General features: G+C 42.7%; 1 protein-coding gene across 4 annotated transcripts in view; it reads right to left on the bottom strand.

The window, feature by feature from the left end:
• Positions 1-25981, bottom strand: part of PHKB (phosphorylase kinase regulatory subunit beta) — a 148079-nt gene that overhangs the window by 63250 nt on the left and 58848 nt on the right. For all 4 annotated transcript variants that reach the window (XM_075282098.1, XM_075282100.1, XM_075282097.1 and 1 more), the window contains one exon: positions 964-1027. In XM_075282098.1, coding sequence (XP_075138199.1) covers positions 964-1027 — 64 coding nt within the window. The remainder of the gene's footprint in view (positions 1-963; positions 1028-25981) is intronic.

Raw genomic sequence — 25981 nt, 5'->3', positions numbered from 1 at the left:
CTTTGAACGCAACAAGTGTTTAAATGTGATATCAGGTGCAGCTGGAACAGACTAATGTACCATACACTCAGGAATAAATCTATACTGCACACTATAGGGCTGCAGCGATTTCATCTCAGAAATCAAAGTGTCTCGTACATCGCCTAATGACAGCAAATACCGCTCTACATGCGCACTGGCGTCTTGGGAGAGGAGAACATGAAAAGGGAGAGAAAAGAAATAGTCATCAGGAGGGGCATGTGGGATGATAATAACCACACAATAAGGACAATGGATCCCGGAAAACAATGAAGATACATTTATAAACCGCAAGTACCCATGTTCTGAATGTCTTGCTGTACTAACCTGCAGTAATCGAGCACTATGGAAGGGAGATGTCAAACACTGTGAAGTGGGTGTTTACTGCACTGACTGACTGTGGGATGCAAATCCTACACTGTATACAACAAAATGTCTTTAAACTTTATGGATCGTTTTTGAAAAGTGACTTTTTTAACACTAATATGGTAGGAAACATTATATAGCTAGTAGCTGAACATTACTAATCATTAAATAGCAGCACAACATATTTAAGGAAAGATGTGTGTTGATCAAACAAGATTTAAATGCTAAAACAACGTCTTCTTACAAGAAAATAATGATCTTCCTTACATTGCTGGCTGACACACCGTGTTGACTTACAGCCATTAGCTGTCAAGCCAGCTTTCCAGAGGCAAAGAAAGGCAAATATTTCTAGATGTGAACGAACAGTTAGTCCCTCCATTCTCCCTCTATTGCTTCTACTACTCTGTACTTTATGTGTCAGTCTTCATTGTAGTCATTGTCATTAACCAGTGAAAGAAAACTATATTTACCCATTGAACTAGGGGAATGTTCTGGTGTGAAAATTAAACTTAATCTGTGACAGTATGTCCTGGCTGTAGATTTATCCGGGTATTGCAACAAAAACAGGGAAATTGTTACCTGGTTTCCAAAGAGGTTGAATCCATCAATGGCTTCCAGAGCGGCCTTAGCCAACCCAACTGAGCTGCAAAGAATAGAACACAGTGAATGGAGAGACTGGCGAAGGCCAGGACTAGTCAATTAAGCCTAAAATATATAATTCACTAGAAACCCAACAGTGTCCTGGACTATTAATAGGAAATGACATTCTAGTGGTCAATAGTCACAGTACAATGAAGCAGCCACTGAACAATCAATCCATGAACTCCAGGGAAATAAAAGAGGCTGAAAACAAGAACGTATAATATTACCTACAGAACACCCAGCTTATACCAGCTGTACATATATAGATATGGAGAAGATAATGCTGATGTTACACTATGTTCACACCTGCATTGGGGTTTCCGTCTTGGAACTTACCAGTGGACTCCTTTGACTATAATGATTCCGCTGGGTTTCAACCTGAAAAGGGGGAAAAATGCGAAGAGAAAAGCGCTGCTAGCAGTGTTTTTCTCTCCTCATTTATTAAGGGGGTTTGGGGACAGAAACTCTGAATGGACCTCAACTGCTGATGTGAACTCAGCCTAATACTACCATAATCCACAACACTAAAAGGAAGATATCTAGGCTATCAGCATGGTACACATCACTGTATCATATACACTCACCGGCCACTTTATTAGGTACACCTGTCCAACTGCTCGTTAACACTTAATTTCTAATCAGCCAATCACATGGCGGCAACTCAGTGCATTTAGGCATGTAGACATGGTCAAGACAATCTCCTGCAGTTCAAACCGAGCATCAGTATGGGGAAGAAAGGTGATTTGAGTGCCTTTGAACGTGGCATGGTTGTTGGTGCCAGAAGGGCTGGTCTGAATATTTCAGAAACTGCTGATCTACTGGGATTTTCACGCACAACCATCTCTAGGGTTTACAGAGAATGGTCCGAAAAAGAAAAAACATCCAGTGAGCGGCAGTTCTGTAGGCGGAAATGCGTTGTTGATGCCAGAGGTCAGAGGAGAATGGCCAGACTGGTTCGAGCTGATAGAAAGGCAACAGTGACTCAAATAGCCACCCGTTACAACCAAGGTAGCCAGAAGAGCATCTCTGAACGCACAGTACGTCGAACTTTGAGGCAGATGGGCTACAGCAGCAGAAGACCACACCGGGTGCCACTCCTTTCAGCTAAGAACAGGAAACTGAGGCTACAATTTGCACAAGCTCATCGAAATTGGACAATTGAAGATTGGAAAAACGTTGCCTGGTCTGATGAGTCTCGATTTCTGCTGCGACATTCGGATGGTAGGGTCAGAATTTGGCGTCAACAACATGAAAGCATGGATCCATCCTGCCTTGTATCAACGGTTCAGGCTGGTGGTGGTGGTGTCATGGTGTGGGGAATATTTTCTTGGCACTCTTTGGGCCCCTTGGTACCAATTGAGCATCGTTGCAACGCCAAAGCCTACCTGAGTATTGTTGCTGACCATGTCCATCCCTTTATGACCACAATGTACCCAACATCTGATGGCTACTTTCAGCAGGATAATGCGCCATGTCATAAAGCTGGAATCATCTCAGACTGGTTTCTTGAACATGACAATGAGTTCACTGTACTCCAATGGCCTCCACAGTCACCAGATCTCAATCCAATAGAGCATCTTTGGGATGTGGTGGAACGGGAGATTCGCATCATGGATGTGCAGCCGACAAATCTGCGGCAACTGTGTGATGCCATCATGTCAATATGGACCAAAATCTCTGAGGAATGCTTCCAGCACCTTGTTGAATCTATGCCACGAAGAATTGAGGCAGTTCTGAAGGCAAAAGGGGGTCCAACCCGTTACTAGCATGGTGTACCTAATAAAGTGGCCGGTGAGTGTACAATATTATTATATAATTATAAATCAGACGATACCCAGGATATACAATCATCCATATATTAGTATGCGTGTGTTATATATATAGATATCTATCTATCTATGCACGCACGCACGCACGCACGCACACACACACACACACACACACACCAAAAGATATTCTGTCATGGTTCATAGAACTATATAGGAGAATGCTTGGATGGGTCTTCTCTAAGTCATACCACATCTTCCTGGGCACTTAGGCCTCTAACATCTTAAATAAAACAGAGACATTTGGATTTTACTGTAAGGAAGATGACAAAGTGCAAGGCATTGGGTTCTGTCACGGTCAGGTTGAAGTGACATTCTGTCCACTTGATACTTTCTTGCTTAGATCTCATGAGATGACTGTGGTGAAGGATGAAGTGCTCCTGTTAGCAAGTGTGTAATTTGTATGAAGCCTATAATGCAGCTGTCTGACAAAAAAGCCAAGATCGCCTGACAATGTGCTAAGTAAAACGACACTTTCATAGAAAGGGTGACAATTTGTCCGCAATGACGCAAAACAATACATTTTATGTAAATAAAGCTTATGCATGGTAGGATGAACAGTTCTTGTGTCATCCCCTCTACCTTATAGACTAAGTTCTTGCGAGCAGCTCCCTCAATTCCATTGTGTGAATTGACTTATTACTCTGCAATGCCTCATTTTGTCTATACTTGAACCCTAAAAATTGTAAAGTGCTGTGAAATATGTTGGCACTATATATATATATATATATATATATATATATATATATATGTATAAAAAAAAAGAAAATGTATTATTATTCTTATTCTTCAGTTCAACACTTTTCCTGTATAATATGTCTTTTCTACACCATTTTCAAGATCTCTTGCTGTCATTGTATGGGAACATGTTTATTTATAACTAGTGCAGATCAAATACTTACACTCAGCAGAACGTTTGTTACAATTACACTAGGTCCACACTAATGTTGGTCTATCTATTTTTCTGGTGCGGCGGCAGCCAGATCAACAGACAGGCAGACCACTGTAATAGAGGTTACACACTAAGCCTGGTGGACCCTATTCACTATAATGGGGTCCGTTGGATGTCAGTCACTATAAACTGAAACTGGTGGAAGAAAAAAAAATTGCTGTGCACTGCAGACTTTTTCATACTCTGACTTCAGGTGGACATTGCAACGGTGTATCCAATGGACACTCTGGTGCAGATGTGAATTTAGAGGTCGTTCACACTACCACTGGTGATCGTCAGTAGCATCCGTTGTTATTGTCGATTACAAGATTTCATTAAATGAAAGAAATTTTTTGAGAGAAGTCCTCAGTAGTTGATACCTTTTTTAATGGCTAACTTAAAAAGTTTTTTGATGACATATCGAGCTTTCGAGACTCTATAGAGGTCTCTTCATCAGGATGGTATAACACAATTTCTGAAGGTAGGCATATATATACACAGAGAAATGGAGTGTTAGATGCAAAATAGATGGAGAACAGAACACCATGTAAATAAACAGTGAAAAAACATATATATATCAGTTCACAGGAAAGTTCTCTGGGTTTATGGCTTCTTTGATCAGTGACGTGTTGTCTAGTGGTTGCAAAACGTCATAAAACCCTGGGCCTGGTTTAAACCCCTCTGAAGCGTGTTAAAGTTCACCATAAGTTTAACCTCCCATATGAGGCGATCTTTTCTACTCTTGAAATTCCCTCTCAGGACCAGGATCTTCATATCCTGGGTCATGTTATGATTTTCATTGCAGAAGTGTTTTGGCACAGGGAGGTCCATTCTCTGTTCTCTAATCGTATGTCTGTGTGAGTTCATCCTCATCCTAAGTGACTGTCCTGTCTCACCTACATACAGGCCCTCAGGACACTTAGTACACAATATCAAATACACTACATTAGGTGTGCTGCAGGTGAAGTTACCTGGGATCTTGTAGTGTCGATCAGAGTTCGGGATCTTTATTTTTTCCGTAGTCAGTATGTGCGGGCAGGTCTTGCACCTCTTATTTCCACATGGAAATGTTCCTTTGTTAGTTGGAGGTGACAGAGAGCTGCTAATAATCATATTCCTGAGGTTTGGTGGCTGTCTGTAGCATAGGAGAGGGGGGGTCTGGAAATATGGATTTTAGATGGTGGTCTTTTTGCAGTAGTGGATGTAGTTTGCGTGTAATTCCTCTAAGCATTTCCAGGTGTGGGTTATATGTAACAACCAGGGGCACCCGATTGTTTTCCTGTTTGGTATTGTATTTTAATAACTCCAATCTTGGTATTCTGGTGGCCCTGGTGATTTGGTTTTCAACTGTTCTTGGATGGTAACCCTGCCTCAAGAATGTGTTTTTGAGGCCCCCCAATGTGCTTGTCTCTGTCCACCGGGTCTGAACATATGCGATGGTATCTGATGGCTTGGCTGTAGACAATGGAATTCTTTATGTGTTTCGGATGAAAGCTATCCCATCTTAGGTAGGTAGGGCGGTCAATCGGCTTCCGATACAGTGATGTCTCAATTTTGTTGTCCTGTATCTTGATGACTGTGTCTAGGAAGTTTATTTCAGAGAAGGAGTAATTGAGCGTCAGAAATCCTATCCTACACACCTATAATACTCACTATGCACGAAACTTATGTCACAGGACTTCAGAGCGACTGAGGAACCATCTTATACATCATTTCTACAGCGTGAAGAGCAAAGTCCAAATGGGGATTGAAACAGAATGGAACAACATTGAAGAAAACTCAGAATGTTGCAACAATTGTCGCCACAGTACGCTAATCTCTTCATGGCCAAGCTTGAGAGTGACTTCCTATCCACCTGCATCACCAGGCCTTTGGCCTACTATCGCTTCATTGACGATATCCTAATCATTTGGACTGGGTCTGAACAACAGCTGAAAACCTTCCATGAACAATTCAACCAGTTCCATCCCACCATCAACCTGACGCTCAATTACTCCTTCTCTGAAATAAACTTCCTAGACACAGTCATCAAGATACAGGACAACAAAATTGAGACATCACTGTATCGGAAGCCGATTGACCGCCCTACCTACCTAAGATGGGATAGCTTTCATCCGAAACACATAAAGAATTCCATTGTCTACAGCCAAGCCATCAGATACCATCGCATATGTTCAGACCCGGTGGACAGAGACAAGCACATTGGGGGCCTCAAAAACACATTCTTGAGGCAGGGTTACCATCCAAGAACAGTTGAAAACCAAATCAACAGGGCCACCAGAATACCAAGATTGGAGTTATTAAAATACAACACCAAACAGGAGAACAATCGGGTGCCCATGGTTGTCACATATACAGTCCTATGAAAAAGTTTGGGCACCCCTATTAATCTTAATCATTTTTTGTTCTAAATATTTTGGTGTTTGCAACAGCCATTTCAGTTTGATATATCTAATAACTGATGGACACTAATATTTCAGGATTGAAATGAGGTTTATTGTACTAACAGAAAATGTGCAATATGCATTAAACCAAAATTTGACCGGTGCAAAAGTATGGGCACCCTTATCATTTTATTGATTTGAATTCCCCTAACTACTTTTTACTGACTTACTGAAGCACAAAATTGGTTTTGTAACCTCAGTGAGCTTTGAACTTCATAGCCAGATGTATCCAATCATAAGAAAAGGTATTTAAGGTGGCCAATTGCAAGTTGATCTCCTATTTGAATCTCCTCTGAAGAGTGGCATCATGGGCTACTCAAAACAACTCTCAAATGATCTGAAAACAAAGATTGTTCAACATAGTTGTTCAGGGGAAGGATACAAAAAGTTGTCTCAGAGATTTAACCTGTCAGTTTCCACTGTGAGGAACATAGTAAGGAAATGGAAGACCACAGGGACAGTTCTTGTTAAGCCCAGAAGTGGCAGGCCAAGAAAAATATCAGAAAGACAGAGAAGAAGAATGGTGAGAACAGTCAAGGACAATCCACAGACCACCTCCAAAGAGCTGCAGCATCATCTTGCTGCAGATGGTGTCACTGTGCATCGGTCAACTATACAGCGCAATTTGCACAAATAGAAGCTGTATGGGAGAGTGATGAGAAAGAAGCCGTTTCTGCAAGTACGCCACAAATAGAGTTGCTTGAGGTATGAAAAAGCACATTTGGACAAGGCAGCTTCATTTTGGAAACAAAAATTGAGTTGTTTGGTTATAAAAAAAAGGCGTTATGCATGGCGTCCAAAAAGATTCCAAGAAAAACACATGCTACCCACTGTAAAATTTGGTGGAGGTTCCATCATGCTTTGGGGCTGTGTGGCCAATGCCGGCATCGGGAATCTTGTTAAAGTTGAGAGTCGCATGGATTCCACTCATTATCAGCAGATTCTTGAAAATAATGTTCAAGAATCAGTGACGAAGTTGAAGTTACGCCGGGGATGGATATTTCAGCAAGACAATGATCCAAAACACCGCTCCAAATCCTCAGGCATTCATGCAGAGGAACAATTACAATGTTCTGGAATGGCCATCCCAGTCCCCAGACCTGAATATCATTGAACATCTGTGGGATGATTTGAAGCGGGCTGTCCATGCTCGGCGACCATCTAACTTAACTGAACTTGAATTGTTTGTCCAAAATACCTTTATCCAGGATCCAGGAACTGATTAAAAGCTACAGGAAGCGACTAGAGGCTGTTATCTTTGCAAAAGGAGGATCTACTAAATATTAATGTCACTTTTCTGTTGAGGTGCCCATACTTTTGCACCGGTCAAATTTTGGTTTAATGCATATTGCACATTTTCTGTTAGTACAATAAACCTCATTTCAATCCTGAAATATTACTGTGTCCATCAGTTATTAGATATATCAAACTGAAATGGCTGTTGCAAATACCAAAATATTTAGAACTAAAAATGATTAAGATTAATAGGGGTGCCCAAACTTTTTCATAGGACTGTAACCCACACCTGGAAATGCTTAGAGGAATTACACGCAAACTACATCCACTACTGCAAAAAGACCACCATCTAAAATCCATATTTCCAGACCCCCCCTCTCCTATGCTACAGACAGCCACCAAACCTCAGGAATATGATTATTAGCAGCTCTCTGTCACCTCCAACTAACAAAGGAACATTTCCATGTGGAAATAAGAGGTGCAAGACCTGCCCGCACATACTGACTACGGAAAAAAATAAAGATCCCGAACTCTGATCGACACTACAAGATCCCAGGTAACTTCACCTGCAGCACACCTAATGTAGTGTATTTGATATTGTGTACTAAGTGTCCTGAGGGCCTGTATGTAGGTGAGACAGGACAGTCACTTAGGATGAGGATGAACTCACACAGACATACGATTAGAGAACAGAGAATGGACCTCCCTGTGCCAAAACACTTCTGCAATGAAAATCATAACATGACCCAGGATATGAAGATCCTGGTCCTGAGAGGGAATTTCAAGAGTAGAAAAGATCGCCTCATATGGGAGGTTAAACTTATGGTGAACTTTAACACGCTTCAGAGGGGTTTAAACCAGGCCCAGGGTTTTATGACGTTTTACAACCACTAGACAACACGTCACTGATCAAAGAAGCCATAAACCCAGAGAACTTTCCTGTGAACTGATATATATATGTTTTTTCACTGTTTATTTACATGGTGTTCTGTTCTCCATCTATTTTGCATCTAACACTCCATTTCTCTGTGTATATATATGCCTACCTTCAGAAATTGTGTTATACCATCCTGATGAAGAGACCTCTATAGAGTCTCGAAAGCTCGATATGTCATCAAAAAACTTTTTAAGTTAGCCATTAAAAAAGGTATCAACTACTGAGGACTTCTCTTAAAAAAATTTCTTTCATTTCATATCCACTGGCTAACACGGTACAAGGACATATTTTTTCTTTTACAAGATTTCATTAACAAACAGTAGCAGAGCCATCACAAATCCATTAAAATTTCCATTGATTTCAATGGGATTTCATCTTGTGTCCTTTATACACCAAATCCATCACGTACATTTTTTTGGCCAGACCAAAAAAATCTGACATGCAGGGCTTTTGTGTCTGTGAAAAAAACGGCTTCATAATGGATATCAATCGTCTGTTATTTTTTAACATTAAAGGTTTATGGGTAACAGATGGCTGTCCATTATACTGACCGTTATTATGGTCCGTGTTGTTTTTGATTTTTTTTCGCCGCATGCTCAGAAAGCAGAAACAAACAAAAAAGCCAGACAGTGACAGACACTAACACTAAATGGATCAGTTAAAACATCAGTTAGTGTCCATTCAGGGCGGTTATGATAAGTGTTTTTTTTTTTTTGTTTGTTTTTTTTTTAAAACGGACATCATCATAACAGATATCCAACAGTAGTGTAAACCCACCCTTATACATTTGTAATGCAGTGATGCAATGTCACACACATTGATCTTTTGTGGCTCTATTTACCTTAAAGTATCATTTCTAGACAAAATAAAACTCTGTTGTTCAATGTTCCAGAGGAACAATGACTGAGAGCAGGGCCGCTGTTTTAGCATTTACTGGTGGACCACATTGACTATAAAAGGAGTCCAGCGTTTCAAAAGCGAAACCAGCGGAAAAAAGGGATTTTTGTGTACTCACCTGTAAAATCCTTTTCTCGTTGTTTCACTGGGGGACACAGTAACCATGGGTATAGACGTGGTCATTAGGAGGCGGACACTAGGAAACAAAAAAGTGGTTGTCTCCGCCTACGCAGGCTATACCCTCTCACTGGCAGAATGCTCAGGCAGTTTTGTACCACAGCAGTAGGAGAGAGTCCCCAAATGAACAATATACACTCACCGGCCACTTTATTAGGTACACCATGCTAGTAACGGGTTGGACCCCCTTTTGCCTTCAGAACTGCCTCAATTCTTCGTGGCATAGATTCAACAAGGTGCTGGAAGCATTCCTCAGAGATTTTGGTCCATATTGACATGATGGCATCACACAGTTGCCGCAGATTTGTCGGCTGCACATCCATGATGCGAATCTCCCGTTCCACCACATCCCAAAGATGCTCCATTGGATTGAGATCTGGTGACTGTGGAGGCCATTGGAGTACAGTGAACTCATTGTCATGTTCAAGAAACCAGTCTGAGATGATTCCAGCTTTATGACATGGCGCATTATCCTGCTGAAAGTAGCCATCAGATGTTGGGTACATTGTGGTCATAAAGGGATGGACATGGTCAGCAACAATACTCAGGTAGGCTTTGGCGTTGCAACAATGCTCAATTGGTACCAAGGGGCCCAAAGAGTGCCAAGAAAATATTCCCCACACCATGACACCACCACCACCAGCCTGAACCGTTGATACAAGGCAGGATGGATCCATGCTTTCATGTTGTTGACGCCAAATTCTGACCCTACCATCCGAATGTCGCAGCAGAAATCGAGACTCATCAGACCAGGCAACGTTTTTCCAATCTTCAATTGTCCAATTTCGATGAGCTTGTGCAAATTGTAGCCTCAGTTTCCTGTTCTTAGCTGAAAGGAGTGGCACCCGGTGTGGTCTTCTGCTGCTGTAGCCCATCTGCCTCAAAGTTCGACGTACTGTGCGTTCAGAGATGCTCTTCTGGCTACCTTGGTTGTAACGGGTGGCTATTTGAGTCACTGTTGCCTTTCTATCAGCTCGAACCAGTCTGGCCATTCTCCTCTGACCTCTGGCATCAACAACGCATTTCCGCCCACAGAACTGCCGCTCACTGGATGTTTTTTCTTTTTCGGACCATTCTCTGTAAACCCTAGAGATGGTTGTGCGTGAAAATCCCAGTAGATCAGCAGTTTCTGAAACACTCAGACCAGCCCTTCTGGCACCAACAACCATGCCACGTTCAAAGGCACTCAAATCACCTTTCTTCCCCATACTGATGCTCGGTTTGAACTGCAGGAGATTGTCTTGACCATGTCTACATGCCTAAATGCACTGAGTTGCCGCCATGTGATTGGCTGATTAGAAATTAAGTGTTAATGAGCAGTTGGACAGGTGTACCTAATAAAGTGGCCGGTGAGTGTATATGGAACCAAAAACCAGCAAAAACCTTTGCTGATTGAGGCTTCCTGGCCCTAATCATAGTCCGAATAACAGGCTCAGAAAAACCTCGGCGCTTCAATACCTCAGTTTCAACAGCCACGCCGTTAAACGCAGCCGATGTAAGAAAGGATGGAATAGCGACACCTGAGAGAGCAGATCTTTTTGTAGAGGCAGAGGCCAGGGAGCGTTTGCTACCAGAGCCATGAGATCTGCATACCATGCCCGACGAGGCCAGTCCAGAGCCACCAGGATCACAGGAACCCTCTCGACTTTGAGTTTCTTGAGAACTCAAGGGAGGAGAGGAAGAGGGGAAAGGACGACCTCCGGACAGCCCCACCTGAAACCCTGATAGAGGGACCATTCGCCCAGATTGAGACCCCCCGGCTGAGAAAGTCTGCAGCCCAATAGTCAACCCCCTGAAATGTGGACCGCTGAGAGGGCAGGGACATGAACCTCTGTCCACCTTAGAGAGTGGGAGGTTCCCAGAAAGGCTGCCCTGCTCCGGTCCCGCCCTGATGGTTTAGATAAGCCACGGCCGTGGAATTGTCCGACTGGATGTGGACTGGCCTGTTCCGGAGAAGAGGGGTCCAATGACACAGAGCCCAAAAGATGGCTCTCAACTCCAGCAGATTGATCTGAAGCGAGGCTTCCTCCGGAGACCACCTGCCCTGAACAGTCAGGACCCCAAACACCGCCCCTCAGCCCAAGAAGATGGCATCTGTGGTGACAACCTACCAATGAATGGAAAGAAAAAATCTCCCCCGGAAGAACCCTGGGGAGGAAAGCCACCAACGAAGACCGAGGCGGACCGGAGGCGGAAACAAGATTCGGTGGTCCAGGCTGAACTGGCACCGGTCCCAACGTGCCAGGATTGCCAACTGAAGGGGCTTTGAATGGAACTGGGCATAAGGGATGGCCTCGAAGGAGGAGACCATCAATCCTAGAACATGCATGCAGCACCGGATGGTACATGGCGACCTCCTCTGCAGGCGTGAAACATTGGACCGAAGATTCCGAATCTTTGATTCCATCCGTTGAGGTGGCACCAGACAGGACTTTTCCATGTTCATGAGCCATCCAAACCGCCGAAGCAGGTCCATGGTGACCTGTAGGCTGGAGAGATTGTCCGTCCTGGAGGGTGCTTTGATCAGCAGATCATCCAGGCATGGAAGCACCGCTACCCCTCGCGGAGACTCCACCCAGAAAATTTAAACTCGAACAAACCTGTTGAACATCTTTAAGTTCAAGACGGGACGGAGGGAACCGTCCTCCTTTGGAACAGAAAATAGGTTTGAATAGAACCCCTTGATCCGTTGGGACATAGGCACGGGCACAATTACCCCTTGCTCCTGAAACCTGGCAATTGCCTTGAGCAAAGCGACCGCCCGGGCGGGGGAAGAAGGTAAAGAGGAATGAAAAAAAACTTTCTTCTGGGAGGGCGGCGAACTCTATGGAGTAGCCGTACGAGACCACCTCCTGAACCCAGGCAAGCCACATGTTCTGGAAGGCAAGCAGACGTCCCCCCCACCTGAGAATTCCCGGATGGGGGCAGCCCTTTATGTAGAGGGGGGTTTGGCAACTCCCGACCTCGCAGGCTTAGATCAGGGATGCCAGGCAGGTCTGGGCTTAAAGGAGGGCTTCTTAGAGTGCGACTCCCTAGGAGATAGTTCACTGAACCGGGACGAGGAGCCCTGAAAAAAAACTAAATCGCTGGGAACAGCTAGAAGACAAGGCAGGCTGCCGCCTAGAACACCTCTGAGGTAACAGAGAGCTTTTGCCTCCAGTGGCTTCAGAAATAAGTTGCTCCAAACCTTTCCAAAAAGACGGCCCTGTTCAACGTGAGAAAAGGGTAATACAACCACCACCTATTTAAAGGCAGGCTCAGCATTCCAGGAACGGATCCAAACCGTCCGACGCATTGCCACAACATTACCAGCTGCCTTTGCTGAGTGGCGAGCCGCTTCAAGGGAAGCATCACATAGATATTTAGAAGCATTTATCTGGTCCACCAGAAGCTGATTGTCCTGCAGAGATGATTCATCGGCCAAACCAGCCCTCAACTGTTTGCCACAGGCAATACAAGCCTTACTAACCCAGGACGCAGCAAAAGCGTGCCATAAGACAGACCCCACCGCCGCAAAGGCCGACTTAGCCAAGGAGTCCAGCTTCCTATCAGTGGGATCACTTAGAGAGGCAGCGTTAGCTAGAGGCAAGATGGTAGCCTTAGACGGCCTGGCAATAGCCGGATCAACCGCAGGAGGCTCGGTCCACCTAGACACACACTGGTCCGGGAACGGAAAAAGGACATCTGACCTCCTGGTAGAAGACAGGGGCCGGTCCGGATGAAGCCACTGTTCCTGCAAAATATGATCAAACGCCCTGTGGTTAGCTCCAGCCTTTTAATACTTACCGTCTGGCATCTTCAAACGCCACAGGCTCACCCCCTCTGTGATACCTCGCACCAAAGAGTGGGGTCACCGGAACTCCACTGCCGATGCAGCAACAGGGAACTGGGTGACTGCGGGGCTCTCTGAAAACAGAGCGCTTGCGTCCACAGGGGGTATGACTAGTGACAACCCCCTGCCCCTAAAAAGGAAAAGAAAAAAGAAAAACGATGCAAGACAGAAAGACGTGACACAGGTCGTGAATGCCTCCTACGACACTAGGAAAAAAAACTGCCTGAGCATTCTGCCAGTGAGAGGGTATAGCCTGCGAAGGCGGAGACAACCACTTTTTTGTTTCCTAGTGTCCGCCTCCTAATGACCAGGTCTATACCCATGGTTACTGTGTCCCCCAGTGAAATATTGCGAGAAAAAGGTTATCTTTATCATTGAGTCAGAAGCACATTCACAGGACACAGTTCCACAATCTATGTAAGGATACAGGACTACATATCACATGTGACCCGCACAACACAAAGACCTGTTAAAAGCCACAAATACAATGTTTCAAAGTAGCTAAATTGCACAATTTTAAGGTACAGATGGCTTCGCAGATGATGTGTTGTTAAAGAATGATAAATATAACAAGGAGTGCATAGCTATTTATGGAGTGGTGACAGGAGGAGCAGCTGTAGCACCATCACCATGGATTCTGCTGGGCGCAATCCTTCAAGGTACAACGGGAGAACAGTTTCATTAGAAGATGATTATAGTTGGGGATCTTAGGGGGCGTTCATACTAGCGTCGGTGTCCGACAGCTAGTGTCCGCGCAAAATCTTGCACGGACATTAGCATCGGACACTAGCTGAGTCCGTTACATTTTGCATTGATTTAATGGGACATCATGTGTGTTATATTACAGTCCGTACAGTACATGTAGGTCTTTGCTGTCCGCTTGAAAAATGGAACATCTTTGTGAACGGACACTTAAGGACAGACACGGACTGTAAAAGAACACACATGATGTCCCATTAAATCAATGCAAAATGTAACGGACACAGCTATTGACCAATGCTAATGTCCGCGCAAGATTTTGCGCGGACATTAGCATTGGACACTAGCTGTCGGACACCGACGCTAATGTGAACGCCCCCTTAGACTTCAGGTGAAGATTATACATTGAGGCAGCAATGTTCTGTATTTGGTTCTACTGTTAATTATTACAGTTTTGCAAAGTATCTTTTAGCTGCACACCTTTTACAGGTCTAGCCTGTTGAAATAAATCTCTTACCAGTCCAAAACATGTAAGAGAAATAAACAAACACCAACTGCAAGATTGTTTTTCTTGCTCATAATGAAAAAAACAAACTTAAAGAGGGTACATGCGATGAAATCAGACAGCGCACTATTGGCTTTCCTGTTCTGAGCTACCACTATCGGTAATGGTACCGTAGCTCTTCAGTGTTAGAAGGGCGTTTGTGACAATTTGTGAGGAACGCCCTTCCTCACAGTAGTGTCTACTGTGATGACGCTGAGCGGTGAGAAATGGCCCCCCAGTACTAGTCTATGGACAAATGCTGTCAGGAGTGGGGGGGTCCTTACCGCTCAGCGTTATGGCAGGGCGGTAAGGAACGCCCCCTCCCACAGTACAGCACAATAGACGCTACTGTGAGGAAGGGTGTGATCATGTATACAGGCCCATAGAAATGAATGGGTCAATGTGCTAACCTGGATAGCACACTGACCATTCATACAGTCGTGTGCAAGGGGGCTTACACACAAATTCGTCAAATTTCATGAGGTTCACCTGAAGGGGGACTCTTGGGAGCATTTTATACTGTTTGGTGCGACTATGGGGAGATTATAATGTATGGGGGCCACTGTGGAACATACTAAAATATGTGGGGCCAAGGTGGAGCACATTACACTGTGTTGTTGTCATTGTGCAGCACATTATTCTTTGAGGGGGCCACTGTGCAACACAGTATACTGTGTGGAGGCCACCGTGGAGCATAAAATATTTGTGGGGGCCACTGTGGAGCATAACTACTGTGTGGATGTTACTGTGCAGCATATTTTACTGTGTGGGGACCACTTTGGAGCATATTATACTGTGTGGGGCCACTTCATTATTTAAGTCACACCCCATCTATTTTATAGCAGACGTGATATTATCACAGGCTGTAATTACATTGTGCGTCACTATAAAATAGATCTGTGTTATGTAAATAGCGAAGGCGTTAGGGTGCTTGTAAAAGCACAAAGGTCCCTTCAAGTAGTTGATCAGCAGGGGCCCTTGGTGGTAAACCCTCACTGATCTATTAGATTATTATGACCTTACAGATCAGATGGTTACCAGAACACGAAGTTCCCAGTATTGTTTCCATTTCAGATGATATGCTGCTCACTCATCATATTCTTGATAACCGCAGTTGTGAGGTCTATGGGTCACATTAATGTTAACAATTCCAGGAGCCAAGCTGCTTGCTTACCATACATTAGTGTGGAGGTGGGTTTAGGTAGTGCACTGGTGCACACTGTATGGCAGGTGAGCAGCATGGCATTGTTATTACCTGTAGCTGCGCTGCGTCAATACAGCTGATCTGCAGGGTTCCCGGTGGTGGGCCCCTAGACATTCCAGTCCGACACTGCTTCCCATCCTCTGGGGATCAATATCCCGGTATATAAGACTATACCTACAACCTCCAAGATCAACCTGAAAACCTTACTCTTCAGGGTAGCCTACAGCCTCCCCCCATGCACCATCACCTGAAAAGCTTGCACCTTTCACCTACTACTTCTTTTCCTCTTACAGATTAAAAGCCTTCACAGGTAAGGTCTTCTTCTACATGGTTCAAGATGGTCACAAAAACAGTTTACTGTACTGGTTTTTGCATTATGTTTGCATTTTCATATGTTTAACATCATGAAATTAATCGTGCGGTAAAAATACATTTTAATAATATTCACTACTCTAATAATGTGGTGTAAATGTATACTGAAATGGTGGGGAGGTTGGTGGGGTTCTTTTGTTAGAGAACCCTACTTTTCCAGAACGAAATAGCTAAGAAAAAGCTGAAGATGCTTTTCCAGGTCTATGAATAGCAAATCTGCCAACTTACATAGTGATGAGGAAGAAATCTATATATTGCAACATAACTAGAAGAATTTGCCATTCAGATCACATTGATAAACTTGTAATGGTGGGCATTTACCAATTAAAGTTTCATAAGATCAGATACAAAGAGGCAAAGGCTGAACTGACAGTTTGCAGATTCCCTGTATCTGTCTTTTCCGATCTTTTATCTTCTTCCTTGAGAACTCTGCCTATTACCAGTTCAGGGAAGAGGGAACCATCTATATTTTTGTGCATCTAAAAGGTTGCACTTGGAATAAATTTCTTCACCCATCGATCAATTTAAAAACTGCATCTCTAGCTGAGATCTTACAATCCTCTACAGTGTCTGTTTATGTAAGAACACGTCCGCTGTATTTCATCCACAAATACTGCCATTATTTCCCATACATGATGATTAGACGCATCAATACTCAGTGACAGACAAAATGAGAGGCTTAAAAATTCTATCCACATCCACGGCCAATCAGAATGTAGGTGTTCATCTGTATACAGAATGCAGTAGAGGCAACCAGTTATAAGATGATAAATCATTAATGTGTCAACACTAGGATTTAATTTGAATAAATAATCCCCAGGCAGCGCTGGTATAGTGAGAAGGATAGCTTCTTTTATGTGGGTTCTGGATTGGGGTGGATTAATATTCTGCTGGGCAGCTTTTGTGTATTGTGCAGAATTTCGGGTAGGCCTTAAAGAAAATGCATGTGAAGGGGTAAGAGAAGACTATCCCATAAGAACAGCAGCAGCTAATCTCACATACATGTCATCGTAGAGGAAAAGAAATAGTCACCACCAGGGTAACAATAGGAAACAACTAGCAGTCAAACAAGGCCAAGAAGCACAACATACCGCAAACTACTAAAATGAAGAGGCACAACCAACCACAAACAGTAACCACAAACAGCCAAAATGTACAAACAACCACAGTCTGGAGTTACAACTCAGCATCACAATAACAGATCACAAAACACAAACAGATCCCAAATCAAACCAAGAACCACAACTGACCACAAACAGTATTGAGCTATAGCCAAGAATGAAAACCATGACTTAGAACCAACCAGCTATATACTGTAATAACAGAACGAACTGCAAACCAAACTGAGAACCATCAAACAGAACAAGCAAGCAACAACCAACCAAACAAGAGACTGTTAGAAACATAGAAGATTGACGACAGAAAAAAGCTATATGGCCCATCAAGTCTTATTTCCATTATATCTTAAAATAGATATATTTATCTGAGGAGTCTTAACATTCATTTACTGTAGATTTCCCAGCCATATCTGTTGGAAAGTTTTTTCCAGATTGTACCTCCTTGTTTTTCATTAAAACAGTTCCCTACTAAGGCTGGTCTTACATGACCGTATTGAATGTACGGTCCGCAAGTTGCTGATCAGCAACATAGACACTGCAGATGTCCGTAAACTGCCGCACTCGCCCATAGAGTTCTATCGGCAAGTCCGTGCTGTGCCGCAATTCACTGCCATTACGGGCATGTCCTATAAATTGCGGACCACGGTTGCGGCCTCGCCACACCATGGATAAAATATCCAGAAGTGTAAGAGACCACATTGAGTATAATGTGTCCGCAATTAAAAACCCTCAAGTGCGGACCATTTGCGGACTTACATTACGGCCGTGTAAGACCAGCCTAAGCCTTATTTATACTTATAACATTTAAAGGATTTGATTATATCCACCCTTTCCATTCTTTTTCCAAGGCTAGACAGATTAAGTTCTTAAAAGGAATGGCCACTCCTGACCCCTTTGTGCCATTTCCATCATAGATGAAGTCATTCTGCTCCATGTTCTGCCATAAGATGGAGTGACTGGAGGAGCACGAGAACATTTCCTCACATGGCCTCCTCCATAATAAAAGCCTGTACTCTGGAAATGAAAACAGAGTAGACTAGGTGACCTATAATAGCAGATCGCTATTCACACAATGCAGACAACCAACAGAAAAGGGGCAGGGTAACTTCACCTATCAAGAAACAGAGAGGGGTGAAGAGTGTTACATGGTAGGTGCTCCTACTCATATTCAACTTATATTAAAGTGGCCACACTTTTTGTATATTAAAGTGGCCACGCTTTTTGTGTCCCTCCTTATGTGTTTTCAGATCTTCCATTTTTGCAGCACCAATTCCAGACACACCATTCCAGATATGGTCCCACCAGTGTTCTATAAAGCAATCCCTATTTTCCTACTTAGTTATACCATCCATGACCAAAAACACACCATAACCAATACCCAGTCAAAATGGTATCTTGGCCAAGAACCACAACCAACAGCTAAACTAAACCACTTCCAACCACAACCCAACATAAAAAAGCCCCAACCTGCTACAGTTGTCAACCAACCACAGGTAAGTATTATAACTAATGACTGCATACTACCAACCATCAAACCTAAATGCTATAGCTCGCTTTCTGAGAATTTACTTATCCATTATGGATATAATGTAAGCAGTGACTTTCAGCCACATAGCCGCTCACATCTGCCTCCAGCTAACTGTAATATCAGACAGAGGCATATTCGGGAGTCATGGTTTATCCATTCTACGTTTGCAGTAGATAAACATGTTAAAAATGTAGGTTTTAAAGCTGCGTTAATATTTGAGATGTGAACAGGATTCAAAATGGGACTCCACTGACACCAGGAAGAGTAATAAATGCTGCCATCCCTGAAGCGGAGAGCCCATTACTTTATCCGGATTTGCTTTCATAGGTGCAGAGACTCCATTAATATAAATGACAGTGGTAACAATGTTCTCTGTTTACCTGGGACTGCGCCGAGCGAGCGTCAGCACAAAGCCGCCATCAATTAATAAGTTGAAATGCTTCTACCCATGTCCTATTTATTATCTCCAGACTGCTCACTATTCAGCTTCCGGCTTAAGAAAATAAAAAAGAACAGGCCATATATTTCTTGTGGCTTTAAATAGACGACATATACGACAGATGTAGCGTTTCATTTACCAGAATGCTGCAGTATTAATAGATCTGAAGGTAGCAGGGGAATGGGGTTTGTAATATTAAGAGTTCTGCCAGATGATTATAAGAAACAGCTCAGTACTCTATGTAGCATCCTATTTACAAGCAACCAGTTAACCTCTCCTTGACAAGGCTCTAAAGAGAACACGCCTATCACCAGATCTAGAAAGCCCTCACCTGATCACCCTGAGAAATTTGGAGTTTTACATATTGAAACTTGTTCAACCATTCTAAAAATTTTTTTTAAAAAAATAAATAATAATAATAATAATAATAAATAATATATATACACGGTATATATACACACACACACACACTGATGGGGTCACAGAAGGCAGACCAGGGTCGCAAGCAGTGGTTGCAGCGTTCTGCCCATAAGTTACTTTGTTTTCCTCATGGAGATATGGTTATGAACGAGTTTGTATTATTTTGTCACAGAGGTGATGTTTCTATTTATTCTTATTTGTACTACTGCTTATTCTTTGAGGAATTGCTTTTATTTTGAGAAGTAGATAGATAGCCTTTTTGTGTGCGTATGGGGGTTTGCTCTATGAAGAATATACCCCTTTATGTCTTCAAGTGTACAATTTTGTACTTTTACTTTGCTGCCTGACAACCGTATTATTTTTGCGCCATATATATGGTTTATTGATATAGGCCCCTTTTCTGTCTGTTTTTTTTAAACGTTACAATGCATGTTTATCTACATAACATTGTACAGTTTATGTGCCATATTATTTTTTTTCCCCGAAAAGGTAGTTTAGGACTTATTCTCAGGGAACGTCTTATTTTTTTTTTCCCATGAACAACAATCCACTCACAAGACCCCCTTACACCCAAAACAATTTAGAGTTGGCAAGTGGTAATGGTGGATGGGCTCTCACACACAGATCTGTCACTCCTGTCTCTGACCCTTTGCAGCGTTCCACTTTAGCCAAGTGTAGCAGTTGGCTCCCCCTGGTGACCGGAGGTGGCTAAAAGTAGTCATACCATCGGGACTACACAATCTGTGTGTGAGAAACCAGAACTACCGGTAGTAAACCCTTATTGATGTGGAGAACTCTCTCACTAGTGCCATCTTGTACAGCTAGCTCCCTTAAAGTCAATGTGCGATTGTTTAGGGAGTGTCTGCTTTCCTTGATGAAGGGTATATGTATCTTATGTATCTGTTCTGCTGTATTCTATTTACTTTTTTTTTTTTTTACATGTATAGCTGTCTGGACACTTTTTTTTTAATGAACTGAAGCTAGGGCTTAGTTTCAGATTAGGGCTTATATTTAAAAAATCCAGAAAAATCATGATAGGGCTTATTTTCGGGATAGGTCTTATTTTCAGAGAAACATGGTATGTATAAAAGCTTGTCACAATTCTTCTGGTTTCTACTAGTAAACCATCAATAAGCTTGTCGACAGACAGATATTTTAATACAGGTAGACTTTACAAAGTCTATTGAAAAAAAAAAATATTTCTCAACATCAGATCAAGGTCTGTGCAGACACTGAACAAGCAGTGCATGCTGGGAAATCTCAGCTCTCAAGTTTGCAGCATTATGACAATTGCCTTGAAGTATAGCACACAATATAACTCAAGTATCATATAGGTAATGCAATATGACACAAAATGCAACTCAGGATCAGTACAAGGGATTTTAATATATTAAATATTGAAATGTATGTACACAGTGAGTCTTCTAACAGAATAGTGAGTGCCGCTCTGGGGTATAATACAGAATACTACTCTAGATCAGTATAGTATGAAACACCAGGCTTAATAAATCTGTTCCAGTGACTCCACTAGCAGAATAGTGAACTACTGGGTGTCATTCTAGAGCAGGGATAGGGAATGTACGGCTCTCCAGCTGTTGCAAAACTACAACTCCCAGCATGCATACTTGCTCTGCAGTTCTTGGAACTCCCATGGAAGTGAATGGAGCATGTTGGGAATTGTAGTTTCACAGCAGCTGGAGAGCCGAAGGTTCCCTATCCCTGTTCTAGAGTATAATACTGGATGGAACATGGGATCACTACTTCTCACATAATGTGACACAGCAAAAACTCTATATGGCTTGGGGATATGTTTAAGAATCAAATGTTTTTGGGCTGTTGACAATGAACACAATCTCTAATGTGCCCTCTTAAATGGATAAAGTATATCCTTAAAAAGACACCACATGCATTAAACAGGACTTAATGATACATAACACTCACCATTTTTTTCCTATTGCCATTTTTAGTTAAATGTAAAAAAAACTTAACATAAAATGAGTCTGTCATCTAAAAAATATATTTTCTGTTTCCTAGTCAGCTGACACAGAAAACTCCTATCACAGGCTAAGTCCCTTCCATCTATATACACCCTGCACCCTGTCAATCCCTATGAATAATGAATGGCATCAGGAGGAAACAGGAGCTATATTTTCTTTGCAGACTGATTAATGATGGTGCTGCACTGTCTCTTTAAGATTCAATGTGCGAAGCTGGTGTCTATTCAAGAGAGGGATTTTTTTTTTTTTTTTTTTATCAAAAGTTTCTCTTCTCTGTGTTGAGACATTAAAACCTCATCTCACAGTTTCCCGGCATACTGACTCGGCGGCTAATGAAGCAGAAATGACATTTAAATGTATTATATGCGGCTCCCGGTGATGGCGATGAGATGTTCCGTTGTAATCAGAAAACAGATACAACTCCGCCATAAAGTGTCTATTACAAGCCATTCAGACTCATTACATTGAAGCCAATGCTCTAAGACCTGAAACTTTTCTGCAGACTGATACATCAAGAGCCCAAAGGAGCTTTCCCTGCACTGCACATCCACGTCTCCAAGTTGTTCATATGAAAAATTAAAATTCATCCCAGGAGAGAAAAGATTTCTCATCACACTCTGATCAACTGGATCCAATATAAGGAAACAACAAAGGAGGCATTTATTTTACTTCTCTGTACTGATCTTCAGTAACATCTTGCCTAGAGGAGGGGACCAGAGGATGTGAAGCCCTGAAGACAAAAAACTAACCAGAGCTCAGTAACAAGCACTGGTAGATCTCTGGCAGATCAGCAGCTTTACCATGTCTGCTTTATTGAAGGGTTTTCCGGGCAAAACTTTTTTTTTTTTTTTTAAAAAAAGGTTAATTAATGGGTTAATTAGTACACCCAAACACCTTTAGGCTGAAGCTCCACATTGTTTTTGTTGCAAATTCTATAGCGTTTTTTTTTAAGCCAAGGCCAGGAGTGGCTTGAGCAGAAGGTAGAAGTATAAGAACTTCCTATATATTTCCCATTCCTTTTGTAGCCATTCTTGTCTTTGACTCAAGAATCCACAGCAAAATCTACAACAAAAAAATTTGCGTTTCTGCAATGTGAGGCCTTAGCCTTAGTAGGGTTTTGAATGATTTCTGGGTTTCTCTGGGAGCTCCTGACATCTTCTGCATTTGTTTACATGGGTAGCTTCCTGCTGTCTTAGCCTACAACTACCATGATCCACCTCTCATTCCCCCTCCCTGTTTCCCTAGCTAGCTCACTGACTACTAGCCCTATCTATCTATCTATCTATCTATCTATCTATCTATCTATCTATCTATCTATCTATCACAGCTCCAATCCCCCCCCCCCACAATCATACTTACCGGTCTTCTCTGTCCTGGAGATCAGTTTCTTCGGTCCCCTCAGCATCTTCTTCTGTGGACTTCTTGCACATAAGTGGTATGTGCTCTTCACTTATCTCAGCATCTGTACAATAAAGCTCTATTGCGCAGGTGCTGGCAGTAGTGGAAGAAGTGACTCTTCATACCAGAAAACTGGAGATAGGTAATTATGATAGTGATGGGGGATTGGTGATGCTTTGTTTCCAGAAATGCGGAAACACAAAGTCACCAGATCAGCAGAAAATGTGCCTGGGGTAACATTTTTTTTTTTTTTATTTTACATTAAATCAATTAGAAGTTAGGCAGGGGGAGGAGTTTAGAAATTCAAAATTTAAATGTATCCTGGACAACCCCTTTAAGTACTGCAGGCATCCAATCCTCTCATTCTATAGAAGCTCTCTGCTAGTTCAGGGTCTTGTCTAGATCCTGCTCTACTGAGACACATTGTGGAACATGTGGTATTTACATCAAAGTGCTGGGAAGTTAGTGCAGTGCTTGCTAAAAACTAGAGATGAGCGAGTACTGTTCGGATCAGCCGATCCGAACAGCACGCTCCATAGAAATGAATGGATGCACCTGGTACTTCCGCTTTGACGGCGGCCGGCCGCTTAACCCCCCCACGTGCCGGCTACGTCCATTCATTTCTATGCGAGCGTGCTGTTCGGATCGGCTGATCCGAACAGTACTCGCTCATCTCTACTAAAAACCCTTGGCAATCAGCAGTAAATTTGGTGCAGCTTTGCATATAACTTGAGAATGAATTGTTACAATGTGATTTGCAGATTCAATCAGTAAAAAAAGGATTGGTTTTGAACCAATCTAAAATCAAATACACGGACCAATCTCCGACAGAAGCCTCCTGACATCCAAAAACTTTAATTGCTAGAAGTGGCTTCAGTGTAGCAGTCACAACATGGAGCCAGACCCATTGCACTCAGTGTCAATTTGCTTCCTGAAAAAATAATTGGCTTTGGATCTGACTTTCCTGTATAGATGCAACATAATCCTATTGCTACAGAACTTGGGCTTGAAATCATTTACTGAAGCTTACACTGTCCTGTCAGATTTAGGTCTGCTCGTGCAGAGAGGGAGGTCTGGGCATCAGTACACCAGAGGAACACAAAATGTGATTCTGGTGTACTGAAAGGAGATAACTGAGGGTTTGTTACAATTGCAACTAGTGTGGACAATCCACCACATTCCTCAGCTTCATGTCCCCCCCTCCCCTTCATTGGCCCAAGTGTAGTTGGACTCACTTTGGCACGCTTCCCCGACGCTCTCTCCACTCGCTCGCTGCACATAGGTGTCCAGCGGCTGACTGCGTATGGCAGGTGGCCTACAATACAGGCGCCCTACAATACAGGCGCCAGTATTCGGAAGTGCACTGTATGATACCGGCGCTTGGATTGCAGTCTACCTGCCTAGGCTGCAATACAAGCGCACGCCTGACAGGCCAGGGAGGCCTCCTATGTGCCACACGCAGCCAGCCGCCCGGCACTGATGTGCAGCAAGTGAGCGGAGAGAGCAGCGGTGGAGCGTGGCAAGGCGAGTCCAACTACACTGCGGACGATGGGGGGGGGCATGAGGCTGAGAGCAGAGATGGGGGGGCAAGAAACTGGTGGCAGATGAAGGGAGGACAAGCACCTGGAGGCAGAGATGGGGGGACAGCAAACTGGGGGCAGACATGGGAGAACAAGAAATATAAGCGGTTCAGCGCCACCGCCAATCCCCGGACGAAGTCGCGGCTAACTGACAGTAGAATTATATATATATATGTATATATATATATATATATATATATATATATATATATATATATATATATATATATATACATACACACACACACATTTTTTTAAAAAAATTTTGGTGTGCTTTTGTAGTGTATGGAAATTTTCTGCCATGCCCGAAACTGGGCTCTGCTGCATCCAAATGTTTAACTATTAGAGACAAAGCTGTACAGTCTTGAGTGAGGTGTGAGCAGAATGAATTACGAGTGCAGTAATGTGAATTGTTACATGCACATCTATCAGGACTGACATCCTAATACATGGGATGTGGAGGGAACGGAATGATTAACTCGTCTGCCTCGCTCCAAGCTCAAGTTTCATCAGCCTTCATTGCTTAATTATGATGCTTAATATCTGTAGATGAGTGCACTTCCATCACGCAGCAGCCATCAACAATAAAGGACAGTTCCATTTACTTTGTAGAGGAAAGGAAAAAAAATAATGCATCGTAAATCACAGAGAGTTGCTTAAGCTGCTTAAGCCTGGCTTGATAAAATGTGCCTTTCTTGATCTTACTTTCCAATATCAAGGGCAGGGCTAAATAGTGACATTGGTGACACGATTATAATCTTTGGTGGGATATTTGACTTAAACCACACTAATTTATTGCATGACTTTTTTCTCAATGGGACATATCACATGACCTTCATGTAGCACCCAAATAAACAACTGTACGTATGGTTGAAGCTTTTACAATAACAATCTTATGGTGGTGTTTGTATACATGTATAAGTGAGTGTAGAGAGAGTTTACAGGTGTTGAACTATTTGGCCCTCTTTTAGCTGAAACCAAGAGTCGAAACTATTTAACACTCTCACCCAAATAGAAAAAAATGCCCTTATGTACATAATTTTACTCTGATGTTAATGTCCTATCAAAACAATGATACTATGTGACCTAAGTGGAAAAAAGCTGTCCATCACAGTCAAGAGACAGAAGGATGCGCTGCCATCACTGCACTGGACATACACATTACAGCATGCAGGGTTGGGAAACAATGTTTATTACTATATTGTTTGGGGCACTTTTGGGAAGAGTTGGCGAGGAGTTTCTGATTATCAGTGAAAAAAACGTCATTAAGTATTCTTGCAGTGAATAACAATCTTATCTACACAGTATAGTTAATAAATATTCAATAGGTTGGGGATAGGCAGTCCCACATCCCCTTCACCAGCTCACATTAGGAT

Source organism: Leptodactylus fuscus, chromosome 7 (assembly GCF_031893055.1).
Source record: "Leptodactylus fuscus isolate aLepFus1 chromosome 7, aLepFus1.hap2, whole genome shotgun sequence".
NCBI classification, from domain to species: Eukaryota; Metazoa; Chordata; class Amphibia; order Anura; family Leptodactylidae; genus Leptodactylus; species Leptodactylus fuscus.
This window is presented reverse-complemented; position numbering and strand designations above follow the sequence as displayed.